Source organism: Chaetomium fimeti (genome assembly GCF_033439085.1).
Source record: "Chaetomium fimeti strain CBS 168.71 chromosome Unknown B0H64scaffold_7, whole genome shotgun sequence".
NCBI classification, from domain to species: Eukaryota; Fungi; Ascomycota; class Sordariomycetes; order Sordariales; family Chaetomiaceae; genus Chaetomium; species Chaetomium fimeti.
In genome coordinates, this window is record NW_026944335.1 from 1,101,759 (window position 1) to 1,125,223 (window position 23,465).

The 23,465-nt window shown below is 56.3% G+C and overlaps 7 protein-coding genes across 7 annotated transcripts; 5 read left to right on the forward strand and 2 right to left on the reverse strand.

Annotated features, from left to right (window-relative positions):
* Positions 1 to 38: 38 nt before the first annotated feature.
* B0H64DRAFT_467281 (uncharacterized protein) lies at positions 39 to 10,300 on the forward strand. The gene is made up of 4 exons (XM_062807711.1): positions 39 to 628; positions 694 to 8,465; positions 8,549 to 9,315; positions 9,392 to 10,300. The coding sequence occupies exons 1-4, from the start codon at positions 300 to 302 to the stop codon at positions 10,058 to 10,060; spliced, it is 9,537 nt and encodes a 3,178-aa protein (XP_062655911.1). The 5' UTR covers positions 39 to 299; the 3' UTR covers positions 10,061 to 10,300.
* A 178-nt stretch (positions 10,301 to 10,478) lies between these two features.
* B0H64DRAFT_329123 (uncharacterized protein) lies at positions 10,479 to 11,633 on the forward strand (the record flags this gene model as incomplete). The annotated part of the gene is made up of 3 exons (XM_062800860.1): positions 10,479 to 10,823; positions 10,907 to 11,245; positions 11,310 to 11,633. The coding sequence occupies 3 exons, from the start codon at positions 10,479 to 10,481 to the stop codon at positions 11,631 to 11,633; spliced, it is 1,008 nt and encodes a 335-aa protein (XP_062655912.1).
* A 681-nt stretch (positions 11,634 to 12,314) lies between these two features.
* B0H64DRAFT_406565 (MFS transporter) lies at positions 12,315 to 14,521 on the forward strand. The gene is made up of 4 exons (XM_062804508.1): positions 12,315 to 12,726; positions 12,821 to 13,715; positions 13,784 to 14,238; positions 14,317 to 14,521. Exons 1-4 carry the CDS (start codon positions 12,511 to 12,513, stop codon positions 14,455 to 14,457), a joined length of 1,707 nt encoding a protein of 568 aa, XP_062655913.1. The 5' UTR covers positions 12,315 to 12,510; the 3' UTR covers positions 14,458 to 14,521.
* B0H64DRAFT_419692 (galactose mutarotase-like domain-containing protein) lies at positions 14,502 to 15,580 on the forward strand (the record flags this gene model as incomplete). The annotated part of the gene is made up of 3 exons (XM_062805403.1): positions 14,502 to 14,550; positions 14,612 to 15,322; positions 15,396 to 15,580. 3 exons carry the CDS (start codon positions 14,502 to 14,504, stop codon positions 15,578 to 15,580), a joined length of 945 nt encoding a protein of 314 aa, XP_062655914.1.
* A 1,771-nt stretch (positions 15,581 to 17,351) lies between these two features.
* On the forward strand, positions 17,352 to 19,064 carry B0H64DRAFT_228045 (uncharacterized protein). The gene is made up of 3 exons (XM_062799680.1): positions 17,352 to 17,608; positions 17,766 to 18,545; positions 18,594 to 19,064. Exons 1-3 carry the CDS (start codon positions 17,563 to 17,565, stop codon positions 18,899 to 18,901), a joined length of 1,134 nt encoding a protein of 377 aa, XP_062655915.1. The 5' UTR covers positions 17,352 to 17,562; the 3' UTR covers positions 18,902 to 19,064.
* Positions 19,065 to 19,151: 87 nt separating this feature from the next.
* Positions 19,152 to 20,329, reverse strand: B0H64DRAFT_406574 (uncharacterized protein). Its single transcript, XM_062804509.1, has 2 exons — positions 20,124 to 20,329; positions 19,152 to 20,000 (listed from the first exon to the last, which is right to left on the reverse strand). Exons 1-2 carry the CDS (start codon positions 20,185 to 20,187, stop codon positions 19,306 to 19,308), a joined length of 759 nt encoding a protein of 252 aa, XP_062655916.1. The 5' UTR covers positions 20,188 to 20,329; the 3' UTR covers positions 19,152 to 19,305.
* Positions 20,330 to 21,153: 824 nt separating this feature from the next.
* B0H64DRAFT_328830 (major facilitator superfamily domain-containing protein) lies at positions 21,154 to 23,046 on the reverse strand (the record flags this gene model as incomplete). Its single annotated transcript, XM_062800853.1, has 4 exons — positions 21,154 to 21,552; positions 21,608 to 21,760; positions 22,010 to 22,726; positions 22,780 to 23,046. The coding sequence occupies 4 exons, from the start codon at positions 23,044 to 23,046 to the stop codon at positions 21,154 to 21,156; spliced, it is 1,536 nt and encodes a 511-aa protein (XP_062655917.1).
* Positions 23,047 to 23,465: the final 419 nt, after the last annotated feature.

Sequence of the window (23,465 nt, forward strand, 5' to 3'; positions counted from 1 at the left end):
TGAAGCAGCAAGAGTAGGGCGAATATTGATCGAAATCTTGCAGAAGATTGTATTGAAGTCAGCGGTTAGGGTACGCAAAGGCGAGTGACGCACATGAAACAGACTGTCTCGAGCAACAGACACGAAAGTGGGGTCATGTTATATGGTAGGCCTCACTGCTTACATGCCTTAGTCGGGCATCAACATCCAGCGCGTCCCTCCCAACGTGAATTCTCGGCGTTTATCTATTAAACTTGGAAGTGCATTCTGGGACAATTTCAAGTTGCCCTCTGGCTAGGTATCCGCGATACACCGATCCTATGGCGCCGCTTCTTGAGTCCGTCTTCAACCACATCGTCCTGCCGCCCAAACTTCCGGCATGTCAAGAATCCGACCTCGACGCTGTTGAGCACAACATATTGACGCGTCTCCTTCATTCCTGCGACACCTTGGGCGCGCTGCCCGGACAAGAGACTCATGAAGCCTGGCAATCCGTTCGCCGGCCGCTTCTAGGGTGCCTCGATTTCCACCAGGATCGCTTCGACCGGGCGTCCCTACGTCATGCCTTCTCGAGGTTGGATGCTGGTTGCCCCGTGATTTTGCACATAGCGGAACAGAACTGTGCCATTATCATTCGACTTGTGCCGCAGTGAGTGTTGGATACATCAGCCCATAACAACACGGGCCAAAGGTCTAACGTACAACTTACCACAGGGACCTCGGCGAGGACGACGTGATCTTCGAAAGCTTCGAAGCCTCGGCGTCTTCCAAGGATGTCCTCGCTGCCGAGGGCGCTCTGCAGTGGGACTTCCCCGGTAGAGCTGCGCGAATACCGCTGGTCAAGTTCTCGGATCCATCCTTTATGGAGAGCTTGGCCACCTTCATCGAGCAAGCCAGCACTGAGTCGCTTGACCGTTTCGCGGCCCACAGTCGTAAGGCCAATGTGTCAGTTCCGGAAGTCAGAGACACGGCCGATCCTGCTCTGATCACCCAGATGCTCTTACCATTGCTCGAGGCAGTTGGCTCTTCTGTCGATGTTCCAAAGCTCCGGAAGCGGGTTCGAGACGACGTCAGCTTCCACAAGGCATTACTTCCCTGGCGCCGCTTGCCATTTTGGCTTGTTCTCCGCGTCGCCATCCAGCGTCATCTCTGCCTAACTCTAGGGAACGAGAACGGGCGCACTTGCTACAAGTTTCTGATCTGTACTCTGCTTTCTGAGATTCTGATGGACAGCGCCCGCCAGCTGTCCCCCGAGTTGACCGTCTTGCTGAGGGCCAAGCTCTGCCGCCGTCTCGCAAAGCTGGAAATGGAGAAGTCAAAGGCATCCCCAGAGGCCAGAATCACATACCACCGGCTGTTCGACTCCACATCGTTCTTCTTTACCGACGCTATCCGGGGTGCAACATCCCAAGTTGAAACGGCCTGGCGCCGTTATAGAAAGGAAATCACGCCGAGTGTCCCCAAACTTCCTCTCCGAGCCCCCGAGCGTAGCTTTCGTCTCGCTCTCAATAATAGCCGTGTATACTTGAATAAAGTCCTGCACTTGGCAAACCGGAGGAAAAAGGGTGCAGCTATGCAGGCGGCGGTGGAAGTAGACTGCAATATGATCACGGACCGGGTCCAGCAGTTTACCCACAGATGCTTCGAGCTGGCCCAGCTCGAAGAGCGCATTGAACAAGACCAAACGCCTGCAACGAAGGTTGCAGACTGTCTTGCCTTAGCGCAGAGGATCATCAACCTCGCTTGCGCAACGGAGGGTGCTTTCGACCCCGAATCCGGCCCGGGACAGGCCAGCATCTCCATCCTGAATCTTTTCGACTTGTGGACCAAAATGGACAGATGTGCCGTGGCACAATGCCCCTTGCTTAAGGAATACCACCCAGGCTTCCATCCCGAACTCCTTGACGTCCTACAACTCGCAACTCCCAAGGAGATGGAGCGCCTCAAACGAATCCAGAAGTACCTCCTGGACAGGTGTACACGGTGCCAGTTTGGCGCGAAAACCATAATGAGTGGCCCTGACAAGAACTCCTTTACCACGCGGTTTGTGGCAGCGTCGACTCCTTTGGAACACTTGCGAGGCCGGATCAAGGTCGCGTCCCAGCGGGCGAAGGATGTTGCCGAGTCCAGCTGGAAAAGGGCTTACGACGAGTACGACGTCCTCAGCGAAAGGCTATACGCTAGTGCTTGTTCCTGTACCAAAAAAGCAAACGGGAGCTATGACCGTCGTAAATGCGAACGATGCCAATGTCGCAGGAAGCGGAAGAAGTTGAAAGTCTCGGTACATGAAGATTTCCTACCCTTCGAGTCCCATCTTAGCGCTGCGGTCGTGTTCGAACTTGATCCCCCACGCTACCTCGCTGCCTATCGGGACGCGACTTGGATCCTGATTCGCGAACTCGCGCATCCAAGTCGACCGCCGGCGCCTTCGTCATCACCACATATGCATCTGAAGGAGTACAAACCGCTCAAACCTTTCGGCCAGCCCGAGTCACGAATCATCTCCATCGCCTCGGCCAAGAAGTCCTTTCTTCAGTCACACTACAAACAGGTCAAAATGAAGGCCGAAAAGAGCGCCGTTCTTCTACCACATGGTCCCGACTACCGGCTCTACGACGCGAAGGCAAAGACTTGGGTTGGCGATCTCAGCAAGCCACTGACATTCGGTCATCTCTGTGGCATTCACATGCCGCCCGCTCTGAAAAGCTCCGTCTTCCCGCCACAGGAGCACCCTCATCACGACCCCGACGGCCCATCATCGTACGAGGCCATCGCCAACCGAGTGAAATGCCCCACGGGCATGTCGGTGCACGAATTCGCGGCGTACCAGAGGCTGTTTTCAGGGCGCTCACGCCGCTGGCTGTCCGTGCTCGCCGAGCTGGGCTCCCCCAACCTCAACTTTAGCAGCGAAGACGCCATGCATGTTATCGGCCAGCTCGCCACCCAGGCCGGCCCTTCGCGACAACATAGCGGCGTTCTGAGGGATGTCCACGTGGTATTCCAGGACCGTTCGTTCTGTGCCCGCTTGGCGGAGCAAATCGGACGGCGTCTTCGTATGATATACTCCAACTGGCGGGAGACATGCTGCATGGAAATGCTCATCACCTTGAGTCTCCGACTCTTCCGCCTGGCCGCCGACCGGGCTGACCGCGACGCTGCGCACGAGCTGATCAAGACGGCTCGCGAGGCCACGTTGGGGTGGATCGCCCAGATCCGCGAGGACTTGTGGAACAGCGCCGAGGCGAGCGCGGCCGAAGCGATTGCGAGGTATGGTGTCTGGGCCTGTCTTCTCTGCCGGCGGACTTTTGCCACATTTGAAGACCCGAGCCCAGGGGAGATGTCAGCCGAGGAACTGGACGGGTTTACGCAGGCCTCGGTGGCTTTGCAACAGAATTTGGTGGTGGACCTCGGGAGACTCTCGCCGAGCTTGAAGAGCATGATGGCTCGTGATATGAAGATGGCATACAGAATTCGGCAGGTTGTGGAAGCAGCTATACGGCTCTGTCCACTTGGTTTGAATCGGGGCATCGGGAGAACTTGGTCAGACACTCACACTGACACAACCGATCCGGGGTCTGCCGCCGACTCCAGATTTGGCAGCTGGGAATTTGTCTCGTCTCGCGGCGGCGGCCAATGGATAACATGCGTAACCAAGGCGACGGGTACCTTGTCTTTGACTCAGAGACTCCATTACAATTACATCGATGGGCGGTTCTTGGTGAACGGCAGCCACATCGGAAAACTGCCACTTGCTATCAGGGATTCTGAGGACGTCAAGGAGCTCTTCGGGGACCGGCATCTTCTGACCTTTCCATCGTCGCGTTTCGGCATGAGCCATGTTCTGGCGAGGCGCCAAAAAGGGCAAACGATTCACTTTGGCCTCCGCGGGACGCGGGTGGTTATCCAGGCGGTTGTTGGCAGGGAGGCCTGGGAACACGTCCCCAGCCATATATTTTCCGGTTCCTCCACATGGGATTTGCCTCTCGGCCTCATCGAAAACTGCGTGCACTGGCTGAATCTGCGTTCGGGCTGCCTGGAGATCCGGAGGAAGACTTTTGCCTGGCGCACCAGGTCGAACGACTGGGTTCTGGATGTCAAGAAGCGTCAGGCGCGGCGATCCAACGTCTTATTAGTCAGTCCATACTCGGACCTTGGCCAGACAATTGCGGGCATATTGGGCAACTTTGAAGACGCACGCAAACTGACTATCTTCCAACCATTACACCCTAACGGCAGGCCCTCGGTCGAGCTCCGAAATCTAGCCCTCAGTTTCTTCGTCAACAAACGGTGCCTGCTACAATGCCGAGAATTGCGCGCCGAGATCGATCCGAACCAGGACGCGGGAACCCTTTACGGCTTCCGGAGCGGGCTTGTGCTACGCGGCGTCCCATGTCGTGATGAGAGGAGCATCATCGCGCCTCTCGGAGCGGTTAGTTGGAGACTTGATGGGATACATGTTAATGTCCGTGCGAGTAGTGCCGACCACTATGGTAGGTTCGGCATCGACGAGATCCTCGGACAACTGACTTGCCCCCCCGAACCCCGACTGTTGTACACCAAGGCACTTCTCCATGCCCTCACCTCGTTCTCCCTGCCCGACGACCTGACTCGGCGGACCGGCACCGAGGAAGCCCTGCGGACGCTTGAATCGGGTCGCTGTCAACCGTGGCAACCGATCGGTGGCGGCGCCATCGCAAGTCTCTTGGCCATCAAAGGACTGGCTCCGGATCGATACTACTACCCACCGGACAAGCGGTGTCTGCAGACCGTGGACTGGGATCACTCACTCACCATGACTATACAACATGACAGTTATGAGTCGGTGGTCAGCGGTATCCTAAAGAAGTCGGAGCAGCTCCGGGCCTTTGCGGAGAACAACAACCAGGCACTCGATTCTCCGGTAGGCCCATCCTCCTGGCTCAGGCGTCGTGCCGAAACCCGTCGTCTTTCCTACGAGCGTCGCTTTTCTCACCCATCAGACCCAGTCCCAGCCCGGAAAGACAGCATATACCAGCCTCGAGATCGACAAACGACACTGCCAGCGGCGACCCATGTCTACCAAGTGACCCGTCTTCTTCACCATAACACACGGAAATTTCACATGGCGATGCCCTTGAAAAACGTCCTCCAGGACTGGAAGTGGATTGGTGGCTTTCACCACACCCAGGAGAGCAACACTGTGCCCCCGCTCGCCGACCTCGTGAGCGGCAACATGGCGGAAAGATGGGGCACCTTGGTCGACGCGTTCCGCCACGCTGACCGCAAAGACCCATACAGGCCACTATTCAAGCTTGCCCTCCTGTCCTTTGCCCCAGACACAAAGAGAGACGTTCTGAGATTCCTGGCCGCTTGTTACGCTCTGGAGGAACTGGCGGTTGTTGAGCCACCTAGGTATCCTTCGTTTACCGGCTTCCAGGTCGGCGAGGTGCCGAAGCTGGGTTCGCTCGAGGTCACGATATCGAAGGCCTATAGCGAGTCCGACTTTGCCGTCGCTGTCAAACATACTGGCGGGACCTCCCTCTCCGCCGTGGAAGGAGTTCAAGCTGAGCGCCTGCGCCATTGCAAAGAAGACGCCGTCCGTCTTGCCTCCTTCATTCTTCGACAGTGGCCTTGCCCCAAACCGTCCATTGAGGGCTTCGAAGCCGAGGAGCTCGACGTCCAGAGAGCTGCCGAGTTGGTCTTGCCCGAGTGGCGGCGGCTTTACCGAAACCTGATGCTCTCGGAATATCTCGACAAGGTCCAGAAGATACTGAACAAGTATCAATGCAAAGCGGACAGATCTATCCCGGCGCCTTGGTGCTGCCGGCCCTCACCTTTCCTTGTTGTACGGAGCGGCGGGCCTCCCGTGCCTTCACTCGCTGGAGACCCTTTCCTCGAAAGAGCCTCCCATTTACACGCCTCACTTGCCCGTCATGGCGGAGGTTCAGCCCAGGAACAGGGACCCGAGGCAACAACTCAAATCTCTCGACGCATTCAGGGCAACGCGGCCGTCACGGCTCCGCGCAAAGCTAGAGAAGCAGATATGCTGCGTACTGTCTTGTTACCGTTTGTTGCTTCTTCCGACAACACACGGAAGGAGTACGGCAACAGTTTGATGAGCAGTCTCGCAGCGCTCGAGACGACTTCCCGCTGTGAGGACGTCGAGGAGGGGGTTCCCGGTATACAAATGATTCAGGCTCGAATCCTCTATGCACGATTTGACATGGACGACCAACTCAGGGCGGCCATTACGGCCTTTTCCAGCGAGGACTCACGTTTCCGATGGCTTGGGTTAGGCGATTTATGGGTGTGGACCAACCCGGTCTCGACTCTTGAGCTCTTACGATCCGGTGACAGGTCTCGCTTGGGACAGGCTGCGAGGGAGCTGCTGGTTTCGTACGGGTTGAGTGTCGTGCGGTTCCAGCGACTCCAGCGGATCAAGTCGGCCCAGCTGCGAGGAGACATATCCAAGGCTGCGAGGGAATGGAGAAATATCGGCCACACGGGGTGGAGTCCTTTGGAATTCCCAGACTGGTTGCTTCTCGAGATCGAGAGCAACATGCTCATCCGTCCGGAGCAAGTGGAAGTGGCACGCGCCATCATCGCGCCAACTTCGGGATCCAACTCGGTCCTCCAGATGAACATGGGCAGCGGCAAGACCTCGTGCATCGTGCCCATGGCCATGTCCGTCTTAGCGGACGGAGGCCAGCTGGCGCGCCTAGTCGTACCCAAGGCGTTGCTCTCGCAAACGGCGCAGATTATACAAACGCGGCTTGGTGGGCTGGTCGGTCGCGATATAACACACTTGCCCTTCTCCCGCCGTACCCCGACCGGCCAGGAAGCACCGACAATGCTTCCCTTATACTCGGAACTCCACGAGCAGGCTAGGCACCGACGTGGCATCATGCTAACCACGCCAGAGCATATCCTATCCTACAAGCTCGGCGGATTGCAGCGGTTGGCCGACATGCGTCTTGATGAGGCACGGGACATGATAAAGTATCAAGCACGGTTGTCCGAGACCTCCCGCGATGTCCTTGATGAGTCCGACTTCACCCTGGCGGTCAAGACGCAGCTAGTATACCCGAGCGGCCCGCAGCTGCCATTGGATGGACACCCCTACCGATGGGTGACGATACAGGCCATCCTGTCGCTGGTTGAGGACCACCTCCCGGGGATTCGGAACGACTTCCCGCAAGGTCTCGAACTCTCCGAAAGACCGGGTGGGTTTCCTGGGACGCACTTTCTACAGACAGAGGCTGAGGATGAGCTGAACAGCCGCGTTGCGAGGGACATCAGCAGCGGGAGGACCACCGTCCTTGCCCTGGCAAACCCGGAGCGGCCATTCCCCTGTGCTCTGGTCAAACGGATCCTATTAACACGCGACAAGGGAATCGACTCGAACTTGGTCGAGGAATTCGCAAGTCACTTTCCCAACCCAAAGATAGCGTCCGACAACATTCTCCTGGTCCGCGGGCTTCTAGAAAAACGCATCCTCCTGCTCTGCCTAAAGAAGCGATGGAATGTGCAGTACGGCTTCCACCCCGGGAGACCCCCCGTCGCCGTTCCGTTCGATGCCAAGGGAGTGCCATCGGAGCAGTCGGAATTCGGCCATCCTGACGTGGCCCTCCTTCTGACCTGCCTGTCTTTCTACTATACAGGACTCACCCCTGCCCAGTTCCGCGCGGGACTACAACACGTCTTGGGTTCTGGAGACCCAGCAACCGAGTATGACCGGTGGACCCGGGGCTTCAGTTCCTTGCCGGAGCATCTAAGGCACTGGAATGCTATCAACTCTGAGCACCAGCAACAATTCGATGAGCTTTGGAGCAGGCTCCGACTCAACAGGAGCGTCCTGGACCACTACATGAATACCTTTGTCTTCCCAGCCCACGCGCGGCAATTCGAGGTCAAGATCCAGGCGTCTGGGTGGGATCTTCCCCTGCTACCCCTATCATCGGGTCCTTCCCACCTCAGCACTGTGACTTCTCGTGCCATATCGACCGGATTTAGTGGGACAAACGACAGCAGAATGCTACTTCCGTTAACGATCAAGCAGGATGACCTACCGAGTCTACACCAAACGAATGCCGAAGTCCTCACTTACCTCCTACAGCCGCGCAATCAAGAGTACCACCACGCGCCGTGGCACATAAACAAGGAGGAAGGGCTGCTGGAGGAACTCTCACAAAAAGGGATCAGAGTTTTGATTGACGCCGGCGCCTACGTCCTCGAGCAAGACAACGAGACCCTCGTCAAAGCATGGCTTGCTAAGGACACTTGGGCACAAGCAGCCGTGTACTTTGGCGCGGATAGCCGTGCTTGGGTGCAGTATCGGAGCAACAAAAAGGCCCCCCTAGTTGCCACGCCGTTTGCCGAAGCCTTGGATGAATGCCTCGTCTATCTCGACGAAGCTCACACCAGGGGCGTCGACCTGAAGCTGCCCCGACACGCTCGCGGGGCCCTTACTCTGGCTCTTGGCCAAACCAAAGATCATACTGTTCAAGGTGAGTCTGCTGCCCCTTGGACTACTTGCCTCGCGATACCCGACTGTCCTCTAGTTCAGTGTTGACAAAACAAAACCTACAAGCGGCCATGCGGCTCCGGGAACTTGGCAGTACGCAAGCCGTTGTATTTTTCGCCCCTCCCGAAGTGCATCAGAGCATTCTCGATGTCTGCGGGCTCCAAAGCCACCAAGCCGTCAACTCGTCGCACGTCATCGCTTGGCTCTTGGAACAGACGTGCCGAGTCAACAGCCAACTACGGGACTTATATCTCGCCCAGGGTTACGACTTCTGCCGTCGTTCCAATTCCCAGCTTGTCCATGGCGACTTTCTCACAGACTCGTCCCACCGTAGCGCATTCCTGAACTCGATCCGCCGGCCCGAACGGCAGACCCTTGGGGAGATGTATGGTGCCGAAACAGGCATTGCTTCACAGCCTGTTGCAGAGCCGTTAGCCTCCGACAAGCTGAGTGAATTTATGCGAGAGCTGGATAAACAACAAGGCGTGGGTGACAGAGGGGTGGGGTGGGAGGGCCAAGATTCTGCTTTCGATGAGGAGGTCGAGCAAGAACGCGAGGTTGAGAGGTTCCAAGCCGAACATGTCCAGCAAAAGCAACATCGGCCGAGCTATGATGCTCTCTGCTTCCCCGGCCTTCACAAGAGCATTGTTCACTTTGTCAACACGGGCGAACTCAGTGGCGGAAAGGGTTATCGGCATGCCTTTGATGCGATGGCGAGCACGAGTACCGGCAAAAAGCATCGCGTCAAGCCAACAAAGTCGCAACTGTTCGTTTCGACCGAGTATATGCGAACCATTGCGCTTCAAGGCATTTCCGAAATCGATAGCTTCCTGGTATGTCCTCTTGTGTTTGGTTACTAACGCATCCCGGTACCTTCAATGTGAGTAACCTAAACTAAACTCTCCCCAGCGGCCCGTCGAATGGATCCTATGGAACCCAACCAAGCAAGTCGCGCTCATCGTAGTGCCCGAAGAGACGGAACTTCTAATCCCCATGCTCCGCGACAAGACGGGCGGCGGGAAACAAAGCTCATCAAAGGTCCATCTCATCACCTACATGGCGCCCCTCACCCGCGACATGTCACACTTCGACCGCCTGACCTTCTACGCTCTCCCACCTCTAGCCACAGACCACCAAGTCCCCGACTGGCTCTCAGTAGAGCTCGGCATCTTCGCCGGCCGCATGTATGCCGACTTTGCCGGCTGCACCGCCCTGCGGCGATACATGGAGCGCCCCATGTCGGCGGGCGAGGACTCGGACTCGGAAGCCGCCGCCGCCGCCTTCTCGGCCAACCCCGCGGGCTTCCTGCTCGAGTGGCTGGCGCTGCGCCGCGGGGGCGGCGGCGGCCAGAACGTCACGCACACGCCCGTCGGCTACGTCTGCCAGGGACGGCCGCTGCGCGAGGACCACCCTTTCTTCGCCGCGGCGGCGCGGCAAGAGCGTTGGGTGAGCACGAGCAGCAACGTGGACCCGCACGTCGCGTCTTTGAGAGCTGCTGCTGCTGCCGCGGGTGATGAGGATGGGGGGGACGACGGGTCGGATGAGGATGAGTGGGCCACGGTGGACCACGAAGTTTGATTTCCTTCGGCAGGCAGGGGAATTGGAAAGTTTCCAGGAGGAATATGCTCGTTCCAGGTCATGGCACACACCCTTTTTATGTTGCGCTACCCCATTACCTACGCAGAATACGTACGACGCGGGTCTTGACGGTCAGCATCTCGCTCCGCCGGTGTCCGAGGGCATGGGATACGTGATCGGCGTTTTCGCGATGGAGGTCATTCTCGCCCGCGTGCACAGCAACGGGTCGTTGGTTCCAGGTGTGACAAGCCGAGCAGGTCAACTGCCAACCAATCACGCCGTGATATATAAGAGTCGAAGAGATCTCCCCAACCAAAATTAGCCCAGCCTTGGGGGTTACTTGATTTCTTGCCGCCCCTCCTTCCATTCCATTCCCCCATCATTGTCCAAAATCCATCACTATCATCTTATCATTGCCATGGACCAGCCCATCGACGAGGAAGCAGAGCAGATTGCGCGTCTAGTTGCCGAATCTCGGGCTGTCATCAAGTCGCCCGTGTCTAACCTTCCGCAACGCCATCGGGATGTTTTCGAGCGGGCATTGCGCCGAGTACTCTCTACGGACTTGGCGCAAGTCACATACGCCCAGATCATCGATGGATTCCCCGTTGTCAATGTGGCCGAGGACATGCGTGGATGGGGCATCGACCCCGATCATCCTGTCTTTCGCGACAACCACGATAAGCTGTGTCCCGGGGCTTGGGAGAGATTGACCGAGTTCCGTGACTCGTTCGACATTGACGTCTTGAGCATGGACGAGAGAGTACGTAGGCACAGAGCATCATACGCGAGCGGCATCTTTGGAGTGCAAACTGTACAGTCTACTAACCCTTACCTCTTCCCTAGCTCTTACATTCCTATGCCACCGCAGCTGCTGACTCCCTTGCATTCGAGACGAGATTGATCGAGATTATTGCGGTAGCACTCCACCAGTTAGCTGTCATACTCTACAACTTGGGGGATCTGGGAGTACATGACGAGTGGAAGTCTTGGAGGCCCCCGAACCGCTATGTCGGGTCAGACTATTGGCCCGACCCGGAACCCTTTGCTACCCTGTTCTTCGTTTATGAATTCGAAGAGCACCTACAATACCCCGAGGGTATAGCCGACATGGTAGGGTACTGGGCTGAAAACCGGATCCTGGGAGGGGTGGTGCTCTTCGACCGAGGGGAGTCAGGCAATGAGGTGGGTGCCCAGGTATTTATACGACCTGGATTTGTTCCAAGAAAGCTGACGCAACCGTACTTAGTGTCGTGAGGTTTATTTCCATTCATGCCGCGCCAACGTAACGGTCCGTATATACGCTCTCACAAGCGGACAGAAGGAGAGGCTCTGGACCTTCTTGCTGTCGGACGGTTCGGGTGTCGAGACCAATGTTTTGCTTATTCTTGGCGACTCCAAGAACAGGGTCCGTATCGACACAGAGCATGCCATTCCAATGTTCCACGTCTACAGGGACAAGTGGGAACGAAAAGTCATGACTGAGTGGGAAGCAAGCTTGGCCCGTCGAGACTACATGGAACCGATAGATTACCCAGAGATTGAGGATTATCGAGACGGAGAAGGTAGCTAGATTCGAGTCTCAAATTAGGTAGTCTCGGAGATGTTTACTACTTGGTAGGTAAGCAGTTTTGTTACTATTAGTGTAGCGGGTGTAGCGGATATTGCTCCTTTTGTTTCTCGCCTTCCAACTCGTCAACCCCCGAAGCCTCAATAAGTCCCCCTCCATCTTTACATGTTTTCTTTTCTTACGGGGCTTGACTTGAACCAGTGCCGTCGGACAAGGGCTTTGGCATGGTCGTACAATCTGGTAGCAACTTCATTTTCCAGGTCGAGCGCGACATAAAGCCAGACGACGCGGCAAAAATGTTGAACCATTAGGCATGGGCCTCACCGAACGGTAGGAAAACCTGGTTATCAAAGGCGGCCACTATTCCGACGCGTTGCCGGTGCGAAGCTTTCGTGGGTTGTGAGAAGAGTGTCGGTCGAGCGTCTGGGACAAGCAAGTTCCTAATAAAGAACATTACAGCATGTAACTCAAGCCCACTAGGCCTAGTTGAGCGAGTAACACAAACAAATTAGTGGTGTCATGGCTGCCGTAATTCTACCCCTTTTTGGACGCCCGTGTCCCGCACTTCGGCCTTCGGAGACGGACCGTTTAACGGACCGGGTATTCACTCCGAATTGGCTACACAGTACATGCGTGTAATGGAAAGTTTCCGGTCTGTTGGCTGCAGCCACGCGCCGTCCATTGGTTTGGTATAATTCGGGGGCCATGCCGCCGCCACCCAAAGCAAAGAAAGAGGATGCCGGCCCAGATCCTCCCTTTTCCTTGACTCTCCGGCCAAGCCTTTTTTTCTGTCTTATGGTTCGGACTGGACTGGGGCCCAAACTGTATCAAACCTCGCCGAGAGCAGGAATTTAACAAGTGCAGCAGCCCAACCGTCAACATGCAAGAACCCTTGAGCGATGCCTCCAAAGAGGCTACCGAAAGCAACACCACTCCCCCTGACGCGAAATCGTCCACCGCATTGGGAGTCGTCGAGGATGGAACAGAGACAGCAGCCGTCCAGCAGACCATGACCGGCTTCCCTCTCTACGCCGTCCTCGTCGGTATCTGTGTGGGATCGTTTCTGATGTCCATCGACGTCTTCATCATCTCGACCGTGAGTCGAGCCTATTCCTCTCATCTTCTTACCACCACCACCATCATCAGGACGAACTACCAACACAGTCCACCCCCCCTCCCCTTCCATCTAGGCCATCCCCTCCATAATGTCCGACTTCCGCGACACGTCCAACATCGCCTGGTACCCGGCCGCCTACTCGCTCACCACGTGCGCACTGATCCCGCTCGCGGGCAAGCTCTCGTCCATCCTGCCGCTGCGCTGGGTCTACCAGGCCTTCTTCGCCGTCTTCCTCGTCGGCAGCGTCGTGTGCGGCGCCGCCACCTCCTCCAACATGTTCATCGTCGGGCGCGCGATAGCGGGAGTCGGCGCCTCGGGCGTCGCCACGGGCGGGCTCAACGTGGTATTAGCTGTCAGCTCCCCCGCCACGCGCGCCATGAATATGGGCTTGGTCAGCAGCATGTTTGCGCTGGGTATTATTCTGGCTCCCATCATCGGGGGTGCGTTCACCGAGCGGGTTACCTGGCGCTGGTGCTTCTATGTGAATTTGCCTGCGGGCGCCGTCACGCTGGCGAGCATGTTCTTCTTTTTTCGGCCGCGCGCCATTCATGCGGAGCAGTCTCTTCGTGAGCGGCTGAAGCATCTTGACCTGGTTGGGTGTGTGTTGTTTGTGCCGGCGTGTTTTATGGTGCTCATGGCTATGCAGTGGGGTGGTGTGAGGTACCCCTGGAACTCGCCGACTGTCATCGGTTTGTTTGTCGGCGGAGGGTGTTTGGTTTTGGTCTTTATTGCGTGGCAGTGGTATATGGCCGAGTACGCTCTCATCCCAGGCTCGGTCGTCAAGAGGCGTGCCGTCGCCGTCGGGTGCGTCTTTGCCTTTTGCCAGCTCGGCGGTTTGGCCGTCATGTCCTACTATCTGCCGGAGTGGTTCCAAGCTGTCCAGGGTGCCAGTCCGTTGGAGAGCGGTGTTCGTGTTTTTCCGTCGGTCATCTCGCAGATTGTTGGCATCTTAATCGTCGGTGTTCTTGGTGAGTGGACAGCGAGTGGGAGCAGCGTGACCTGTCTTAATGCTAACTGATGTGCGTGTGCCCTCCAGCGGTCCGAGCCCGTTACTACAACCCCTGGTTCTTCGTCGGCTCCCTGTTGATGTGCATCGCCGCTAGCCTCTACACCACTTTCACTACCTTCGACACGCCCTCTAGCGAGTGGATAGGCCTCCAGGTACTGCAGGGCCTCGGCGTCGGGCTGACCATGCAGGTAACGACCTTGATCCTCCAACAGGACCTCGAAGGCTCGCCGCTGCTTCCCGTCGGCGTATCGCTGGGCCTTTTCTCGCAGTACCTCGGTGCCACAGTGAGCCAAGTGATCGCGGGCAGCATCTTCAACACCTATCTCCGCGAGGCGCTACGTGACGCCGGCCTCAGTCCAACTCAGATCGGGCTCCTCCTGCAGGCAGGCACGGGGCATGTGCGTGAGACGGCCGAGCGCTACTTTCCGGACTTTGCCGTGCCGGTGCTGGATGCTTATAACCATGCTATCACCAGAGTCTACGTTCGTTCCCCTATTTCCTCTTCCCCTCCCTCCCTTTTTATGATCGTGGATTGGAGTATGCACTAACAAGCAAGGCAGTTTGTCCCGGTAGCGACGAGTGCTGTGGCATTTGTTGTTGCCCTCTTCCTGCGATGGAGGCCGGTTGAAACTGGAGACGGGAAGGAGAAGCAGTTATCTGATCAGTCTAATGCGCAGGAAAAGGGGGAGTCAGTTCCCTAATAGAAGGGTGGCGATGTAGAAAGTGTATCTGGATAAATAATCAAATGGTTTTCGTTTTGTTTCATGATTTGTTCGCTCTCAGGGGCCATCTGTGTCTCACTTTTGTGACTTATTAATATTGGGGGTAGTAACCAACACTACCTATCTAAATAAGCTTACTCTACCAACATCTTGGCCGGCGCCAGCTACGAGCACGACGGCTCCCGCGTACAACTGCACGCCGACGCCCACAACGGCACGACGCTCTTCAACGGCGGCGACGACGGCTGGGGCCGCGTGACGTGGGGCGCCGCCGTGCACACCAACAACAGCATCACCTTCGTGCTCTTCGACCGCATGTGGAACGGCTTCCCGGGCATCTTCGCCGCCTGCCTCACCCACACCGTCACGCCGCACGAATGGCGCGTCGCCTTTGACGTGACGCCGCTCCTCAAGACGGCGCCGCTGGACCTGAGCCAGCCGGTCTTCTTCAACCTGGACGGCTTCCGCTCAGGCGGGACGGGCACCGTGCTGGACCATACCCTGCACCTCCCCGCGGCGGGCCTGCGCTTCGAGAGCGACGAGCTCGGCATCACCACCGGGAACATCCTGGCGAACCGGAAGGGGAGGGAGTTTGACTTTTGGTCATCGTCAGAGCGGACGGTGGGGGACGCCCTCCGGCAGAAACCGGAGCTGCCGAGGCATTGCCCGTCCCAAGGCGGGTATGATTGCGGCTATGACGAGACTTTTCTGCTTTCGCACGAGGACACGGGGCGCAAAGACGAGCGGCCTGCCGCTGTGCTGTCGAGTCCGCACTCGGGCGTCAAGATGAGCTTGTTCACGGATAGGGACGCCTTACACGTGCATACCTGGAACGAACGGGATGGTAAGCCACTTTCAGCGTCCACTCGACTTGACTTTGTTACAACCTTGGCTGACTGGCTCGTGTGGTCTTGCAGGAGCCCTCGCTCTCAAGCGGACGCAAGGCCAGGGGCCGGTTCCGCAGCATGGAGCAATATCGCTAGAGATGAGAGACTGGCCTGATGCTGTGAACCATCCGAAGTGGACGAATAGGAGGACCATGTGGGGAATGGATGGCTTGTATACTAGCTTTGCCACGTACAGATTCTCTCTAGAGGAATAGAACGACGAAGAGGTCCCGTATCACACCCACAACAGAACAAGAGCGCGTTGGGTGTCCGATCCAAGAGTAGATGACTCCGAATCTACTTAGGTAGGCAAATGCAGAGCCTGTCGTTGTACTGTCAGAGTGAGCCAAGGGGTGCGTGATGAATAGGAAAGAATAACGAGGAACCCGCGAAGAAGGTATTTTGAAGGCTAGGGATAGTCTCCCCATGTCATTTTCTTTTGCCCGAAGAGAGAGTGAAGTTAATGCTGTACGGGCATGTGAGCGATAATTGCCTGCGCAAGTCCATTCTCGATAGGGGATAGAGGTGAGCGGGGTGTTGTTGCTAGCCTGTCCTAAAAGCCCAAAGGAAAAGGAACGATTTAGAGTATTCCCTAAAAAGAAAAAGAAAAAGAAAAAAAGAAAAAGAAAAAAAGAAAAGAAAAAACAAGGAATTGGCGACTGGGGAAGAAGTAGGTTGTATACAGGTAGGCAGCAGGTAGTCGCGCTTCCGTTTCTTGAGAACCATCAATTGCATGTGACAAGATGAAAGAGATGACCGCATCGGCTTCGCGGCAAGGGTCACAAACCTTGGAGGGGCTCCTTGGCGGTCGTTATCGCGATAAGAAAGGGACCCCTCTGGCAAAACATCAGGCGAGGGTCGAGCTGGCTTGCTCTACGTTAGCAATTGCAGTAGATTTTGTTGCCGACAACACCATGAATGAAGAGTTCCAAGGTCCTTCGTCGTAGCGTTACGTCGCCTTTCGGCGACAGAATGAAGGGTAATTTTATTGGTCCTAAAACTAGCTAGCAATGTTGGGGACTTCGGGTCAGCTTTCAGCATATGACTTGCATCATTTATCGAAGCACCCCGAGAATGGAGCCCTAGAATGGAACGCTGGATCGGTCCACGGCATCACGGAGCGGGACCGGAGCCGACCTGTATGTCGTTGACCGTCGCGCGGAACGCAGCGACCGGGCTTGTCTAGCCTTCCGCTGACTAAAAGAGTCTACCTCGGTGTAAACGCGTCTCTGTCAATCAGAATGCAGACGGGAAGACAACAACCATCCAACGCAATCGTTGAGTCAGGGCCATGTAGAACAATGCATAGCCGTCCAGTGTTCGACATGGCGCCGTGGAGCAAAGACACCCAGTGCAGCAAGGCAAGATTTTGTGTAGGTGGTACTGATCGAGGAACCCGGACCGATGCTCTTCGTCCCATCTTCACCGAGTCCGGCGCTCGAATCGGAGCCTGCGGTTGAGCGGCGTGTTTGCATTTGTGGCGTGGTTTAAAGTTGGAGCACACCAATCATGGCAACAATTTTACCAAGAAGAAAAAATGCGGAAGGCGGTGAAACGGGCACAAACACCAAGACAGAAATTGACCCCTCCCCCACTTCTCAATGCAACATTTCGATTGACACAATGGCGCCGACCGACCTCCAGCTGGCACTGAGCCTAGGAATTTGGGCCGAAATTCAGATCGAGGTACCTCCGTACTCGGCCACAAACAGAGACATGAGCTGAAGAAGAGGGTGCCAAGTGGTTGATCAACCCGAAACCCTCCGTCGGGCATCTTCCCTCCAAGTTCCCTCCTTCCCGCTTCCTTAAAAGTGCTTGCTTTGTCTCCCACCGTCCCTGCCGCTAAATTTACATTCTGGTACTCGCCTTCCCGCCCGGACCGACCTCCCCCGTGAACTGCTGGAGCTCTCTGAGTCACCTAAACACCATCCACAGCCCGCTCCCTGCTTCCTGCAAAGATCCCATTCCTGAACACCAACTCGTCTTCCCTCACAGCCCCTACAGCTTCGCCCCGCTCCCAATTCTACCTAGATATTCCCCGACATATCTGTCGAGCTCTTCTTGACTGCTTGAAGCTCCAATTTGTCCCGCCAGCCTCCCCTAAGGTCTCGAGAGCGCAATTCACACCGTGCTCTTGCTTTTCTTCGAAAACACGCCCCTACCTATTCGCCCGATATCCTCGACAAAATTCTTCACAATGTCCGGAGCCGAAATGGCGCCCCTCCAGGCCGATGACATGCGAGGTACCGTTTTCCCACCCGCTATGATCTTCTTGGCCTGCCCATGGTGGTCAATGTCACACTCCAGCCGCGCTCTGAGCGTTCCATCAGCCGTTGTTTCTTGTTTTGATCGCGCGTTTGGCTTTAAACATGACAGCTGCTGACACTCTCTGTACGAAAGTGTTGGGCCAGGATCCCCTCATCCCGCCTGCCCTGCTCATTTCCGAAGTTCCTATGCCCAATGCCGCCCTCGAGACCGTTATCAAGGGCAGACGGGAGGCCGTGGGTGTAATCATGGGTCGGAATGACCGCTTGTTGGTCATTGTTGGGCCCTGTTCCATCCACGATCCCGCCACCGCTATCGAGTATGCCACCCGCTTGAAAGAACTCTCGGACAAGCTCTCGGACGACCTCGTCATTGTGATGCGCGCCTACCTCGAGAAGCCGCGAACCACGGTCGGCTGGAAGGGCCTCATCAACGACCCCGACATCGACGAGACCTTCAAGATCAACAAGGGTCTCCGCGTTTCGAGACAGCTCTTCTGCGACCTTACCTCGACCGGTATGCCTATTGCGACCGAGATGCTCGATACGATCTCCCCGCAATTCCTCGCCGACTTCATCTCGGTTGGTGCTATTGGTGCGCGGACCACCGAGAGCCAGCTGCACCGGGAGCTGGCCTCCGGCCTCTCTTTCCCCGTAGGATTCAAGAACGGAACCGACGGTAGCCTCGGCGTCGCCATTGACGCTATTGGCGCGGCGGCCGCCAGGCATCACTTCATGGGTGTCACAAAACAAGGCCTGGCCGCCATCACCCGGACGAAAGGCAACGAGCACGGCTTCGTCATTCTGAGGGGCGGCTCCAAAGGCACCAACTATGACAAGGCGAGCATCCAGGCCGCAAAAGACACCCTGGTCAAGAAGGGCCAGAAGATGGCGATCATGGTTGACTGCTCGCACGGTAGGTTTTGCTAGGATCCAACTATGGCTCAATTGCTAACTTGAGCAGGCAACTCGAACAAGGACCACAGGAACCAGCCGAAGGTTGCCAAGACCGTCGCCGACCAGCTCCGCGAAGGCGAGAGGGCCATCATCGGCGTCATGGTTGAGTCTAACATCAACGAAGGCAACCAGAAGGTACCCGCCGAGGGCCCCTCTGCGTTGAAGAAGGGCGTCAGCATCACGGACGCCTGCATCAACTGGGAGTCGACCGTCGAGGTTCTCGAGGACCTCGCGGCCGCTGTTAGGGAACGCAGGACGCTGATTGCGGGCGCCGCGAATGGCTCGCCCAAGACGACAACCCTCGAGGAGGACTAAGCCATCCCTTTTGTTCGGTTATAGTGACAAGAGTGACGAGGGTAAAAGTGCTCCTAGTCTTCTAGACGGTTTACCGAGGTTGTTTCTTGGGCGATAAAAATGTGATCGAGATGAGCATGGCCGCGTGTCCCACGGTTGGAAAAGGGGTAGATAACGTAACCGGGCTGGACAAAAGCAACCTCGTATAACACCCTTTTTGGTAGTCTTATACGTATCCGAGGGGCCGACCTTCTTTATAGAGAAAATAATACAGTCTCCTGTGAGGCTCTTAACATCATGGGTTGGTAAAGATACCAATTGGCCGTCACAAACTTGCGCGCGTCATATGTGGAACGTCTCGAGCGGAATCCGATCCGTATACGCGCCTCGCTTCGAACTAAGCACAACAACCTCAACACCATTATTCATCCCGGGCCCCGTGTCACACCTTCGTCATGCCCATCCTGTAATGGATCATACACCTCTCTATCCGCCCCTCCTCCCGGCACAGCGCTAAAACCCCGCCCGCTATTGCCGCCCCTCCCAGCACCACCACCCATCAACCCCCCAAACCCTCCGAACCTCCCCCCTCCAATCCCCATCCCACCACCTCCTCCCTGCTGCTGCTGCTGCCGCCGCCGCTCCCGCGCCGAGTCGATCACGCGCCGCAGCGCCGCCCACCCCAGCAGGCCCGCCGTGCCCAGGATGAACCCCCACACAATCACCCGGTCCTTGGGGCTGTCCCGCTGGAAACAGCTCGTCTTGATGTCCTTCTCCTCGGCGTCCTTGCAGATGGGCAGGTTGTATTTCAGGCAGAAGGCCCGGTTGCATTGCTTGCAGGAGGTGGAGGATTCGCGGGGGTGGAGGGCACGGAGGGCGTGGAGGGGGTTGGTGGTTGCGAGGGTGGTTGATTGGGATTGGGAGGGGTTGGGGTTGGTGTTGGTGTTGGTGTCGGAGGGGGATGTTGGGGAGGAGGGGGCGGGGCGGTTCGAGGAGGGGGACGGTTTCTTCGGGGGTGGTGGTGCCGGCTGGTTGTTGTTGTTGTTGTTGTCGTGTTGCGGGCCGAGCGGGATGATAGTGCTGTTTTGGAAACAGGTGCATTTGCAGAAGGAGGGGACCGCTAGGTTTGTTTGTTACTTGCGTCAGTGCTCGTGTGCTTTGAGAGAGGAGGTTTGGTGGAGTGAGCGTGGATGAGGATCTGCGACGGGGGTAGGGATTGCGCACGCGAAAGCTGCGGACTCACATGCGCTGGCTAGCGTTGCCAGGACGGCTAGGAGGAGGACGATGGCGAGGGGTATTCGCGCCATGGTGGTTTGTTTGGGCTGGCCCAGTCGGCTGTGCTAGTCGCAGAGGAGAGGTGCTGTCGCCATAGCACGGCGGGCTCGGGATGGACAATGCAAGGCAGCTCGAAGCCGAAGCTGGTCCGTTCCAAGTTGGCCTTGATTCGCCGGACCCACAAGGCTGTCCTCGGCAGGGTGGCGCAGTGCCGCACAAAAGCGCCACATTGATTTGCTCACACTGGGATACGCCACTTTGCCACTCCTGGGCTGTGGCTTTGAGCGTTGTCGATTGCAGGTGAAATGCACAGGCCACTTTCTCGCCCATAAAAGAAACGTCCATCGCACCCGATCTTCCTCCTCTTCTCTTCTTTCTTTCCTCGCCCTTCGGGGCATTTGGTCAATTTGAAACGATACAGAGAAGATTAGCATGGCCCCTGCACTAAGGATGACACGCTACTCAAAGAGACGCTACCAATTTTTTCACTATGATCGCGGCCGCAGTCGCGACATGGAGAAGAAGATTTGGCTCTTTTTGGTTCAGACTTTGGTCTTCCCTTTCTGTTTGGTCGGCACGTCAGTCAATCGCTCCGCTGTTAGTGCCTCGTGTGTTGTGCCTCGAACTCATCTGATGGGAGAAACATTAATTCTTATCATTCGCCTTCGCTTCATGTCATGTTCCCTGACGCTGTCGCTTCTCGCGGAGGTTTGAAGGCGAGAACACCCGATCATCATCAAATCACGATGCCGTGCAAAACAACATCTCATTTTTTATTGTTTTCACATTTTCACTTCGTTAACAAAACAAGCCACCACCGTTACAAAAACCAACCATCCGACATAAGCTCCAGCTAATTAATGTATGGCGATATGATATGGCTCATCCGCAAGTCTTGGTGGCACCGTTTATTTGCCACTGCATCTTCGCCAACTCTATAACCACATCCCAACCAGATCACACATTTTCCTCTCTGCTGCCACCGTGGTAGTAATTATTTACGCACCGAGATTTTGGAGCGGAATTTCGTCGTTGTCAACAGGTCGCTTCTTGCTCACGTTCACCCATCCCATGCCGAGCGATGTGATCAACCCCAAGCTACTGACGCCGGCGGCCAGGTAGAAGACACGGTTGAGCGAAACAGAATACGCTGCCAACACGCCAGGTAAGTCCTGCTCTTCAACAATGTTGCGGAAGTGGGTTGCCCCGGCGGCGATGATAACGGCAGCGTCGGCGTGAGGGGCTTGTTGAGAAAGCTGGGATTGCAGGCTCCCCTGGAAGATCGCGTCGGATATAGCGAGTGTGATGGCAGTACCAAGACTCTGTACGAAAATGACAACCGAGTTCCCCATAGCGAGGTCAGCCGGGGACAGCGCCGCTTGGACTGCGAGGATTGCCTTCAATACTAAGTATCAGCTGCCAGCAAAACAGGGTGCAACGAGATGCGCTTACCATTGGCATGCCCACACCGCGGCCGATTCCGTTGAGAATTTGATACCCAATCCATTTGGCCGGGGGGGTGGTTGGGGAGAAGGTTGAGTAGAGCCCGTTGGAGATGGAACCAAGGACGGCAGCAAGCATGGCATATGGGATGACATAACCTGTCTGCTGCACTACCATGGTTGTTAGTATGACGCTCTGGTTGATCAGAAAATGTGAAGGGTGCTCACCCAATAACCCCGTCATGGCAACCACGATGAGCTGGCTGAGGATGCTGGGCAGCACATAGACGCCGCTCTTCATCGGGTCGGCGCCCTGAACCGCCTGGAAGTAGATGGGCAAGAAGAATGAGGCGCAGAAAATGTTGGTCAACAGGAAGCAATGTGTTAGGGCGCCCGACCACACCGCTCTTACGCCGATGATGGAGAATGGGATCAAGGCCTCATCTCCCCGATACCAATCCCATGCAGCCCAGAATAATCCTGTTGCGCCAGCGCCACAAAAAAGCCCTATTATGACCGACGAGTCCCACGCGAACTTGCTGCCACCCCAAGACAAGGCGAGTAGGAGTTGGAAGCAGGCCGGCGCGATCAGGGCGAAACCGAGAAGGTCGAGTTCAAGGTGGAGTCTCCGAAGTAATGGCCACGGGCTTGGTTTGCTGTATTGATCGGGGATCGGAAGGAAAAGCAACCCGAGGGCGAGAAGGCCGCCGATAGGGAGGTTGATGTAGAAGCACCAGCGCCACGTCGTGTAAGAAGTGAACGCGCCACCAAGAAGCGGGCCGATGGCGATACCGAGCTGTGCAACGCCCATGAGCATTGCAGTTAGTGGAGCGCGCTTCTCCAGGGGCACAGCAGACGCCGTGATGGTCAACCCTCCACTTATAAGACCGGCGCTGCCGATACCAGCAACGGCACGCCCAGCGATGAGCATTCTGGAGGACACAGCCGCCCCACAAACGAGTGATCCCACCTCAAAGATGGCGAGGGAAGTTAGGAACGACGACTTGTTGCTGAATTTGTCGTAAATCCTACCCCAGAGCGGTTGGAGGGCTGCGTTGGCCAACTGGTAAATGCTAACATACCAACCAACGTCTTGGAGAGACCGGAATTCATCTGTGATGCGGGGGATCTGGGTTGCACCAGTCAGCGTTGGCTTGGAGTAACGGTGACGGTGACACATACTGCGGTCGCGATGATGGAGGTATCGAGCATCATCAAAAACATGGCCACGACGAGCAAATTCGTGAGAGCGACGAGCTTCATGCCAGTCACCCATTGCGCCTCGTTCTTAGTTGCGGCGGAGGTTCCTTGCTCCGAGCCATGGCTGATGCGATGGTGCGAGAGCTCGGTTACTGATGGCCTTGGTGAAGATTCCTTTTCTTCATGTCGCTGCGGATAAGCGTCAGGATCGGTAGGCCAGCGTGTCGCTGACCGCGCCGTCGAATCCATGACCCAGGACGCGTATCTGCTCGGAGTAGATGTGCAGTAGCGGGGTATTCGTTTGGCGATGTTGGAGGTCGAGAAAGAGGGGTACGCAAGTTCAGTGTTTGACAAATCGGTAGGTGTGTGGAATTTGTATTTATTTATTTGTAGGTTGGATCGCAACTTCCCAAACCGCGACCTTTTGGTGCGGGCACTGTACTGTGCGGTGCTGATGCTGTTCTCCCACCTTTTTAAACTCTGAGTCTGATACGATGGGATAAAACCTGCTTCCGCTGGGTTGACATCTTAGGCAAGTTCTTTGCTATCTATTCAATTTGTCAACACAAACAACACACCACAACGCGACATCATCCCCAAAGAGTGCTGCGCGGTCCCCTGCTTGCCTTTATTTGGCAAGAATGGCTGATACCTTTCATGAAAACTCG

Excerpts from the sequence above, each read along its gene's own strand:
- B0H64DRAFT_467281 (XM_062807711.1), top strand. The coding sequence starts at position 300 with ATGGCGCCGCTTCTTGAGTCCGTCTTCAACCACATCGTCCTGCCGCCC. Across the intron at positions 629-693 it reads ATCATTCGACTTGTGCCGCA|GGACCTCGGCGAGGACGACG; the intron begins GTGAGTGTTGGA and ends AACTTACCACAG. Across the intron at positions 8,466-8,548 it reads CAAAGATCATACTGTTCAAG|CGGCCATGCGGCTCCGGGAA; the intron begins GTGAGTCTGCTG and ends AAAACCTACAAG.
- B0H64DRAFT_406565 (XM_062804508.1), top strand. The coding sequence starts at position 12,511 with ATGCAAGAACCCTTGAGCGATGCCTCCAAAGAGGCTACCGAAAGCAAC. Across the intron at positions 13,716-13,783 it reads CTTAATCGTCGGTGTTCTTG|CGGTCCGAGCCCGTTACTAC; the intron begins GTGAGTGGACAG and ends TGTGCCCTCCAG. Across the intron at positions 14,239-14,316 it reads ATGCTATCACCAGAGTCTAC|TTTGTCCCGGTAGCGACGAG; the intron begins GTTCGTTCCCCT and ends CAAGCAAGGCAG.
- B0H64DRAFT_228045 (XM_062799680.1), top strand. The coding sequence starts at position 17,563 with ATGTCCGGAGCCGAAATGGCGCCCCTCCAGGCCGATGACATGCGAG. Across the intron at positions 17,609-17,765 it reads CCAGGCCGATGACATGCGAG|TGTTGGGCCAGGATCCCCTC; the intron begins GTACCGTTTTCC and ends TCTGTACGAAAG. Across the intron at positions 18,546-18,593 it reads CATGGTTGACTGCTCGCACG|GCAACTCGAACAAGGACCAC; the intron begins GTAGGTTTTGCT and ends TAACTTGAGCAG.
- B0H64DRAFT_406574 (XM_062804509.1), bottom strand. The coding sequence starts at position 20,187 with ATGGCGCGAATACCCCTCGCCATCGTCCTCCTCCTAGCCGTCCTGGCA. Across the intron at positions 20,001-20,123 it reads GGCAACGCTAGCCAGCGCAT|CGGTCCCCTCCTTCTGCAAA; the intron begins GTGAGTCCGCAG and ends AAACAAACCTAG.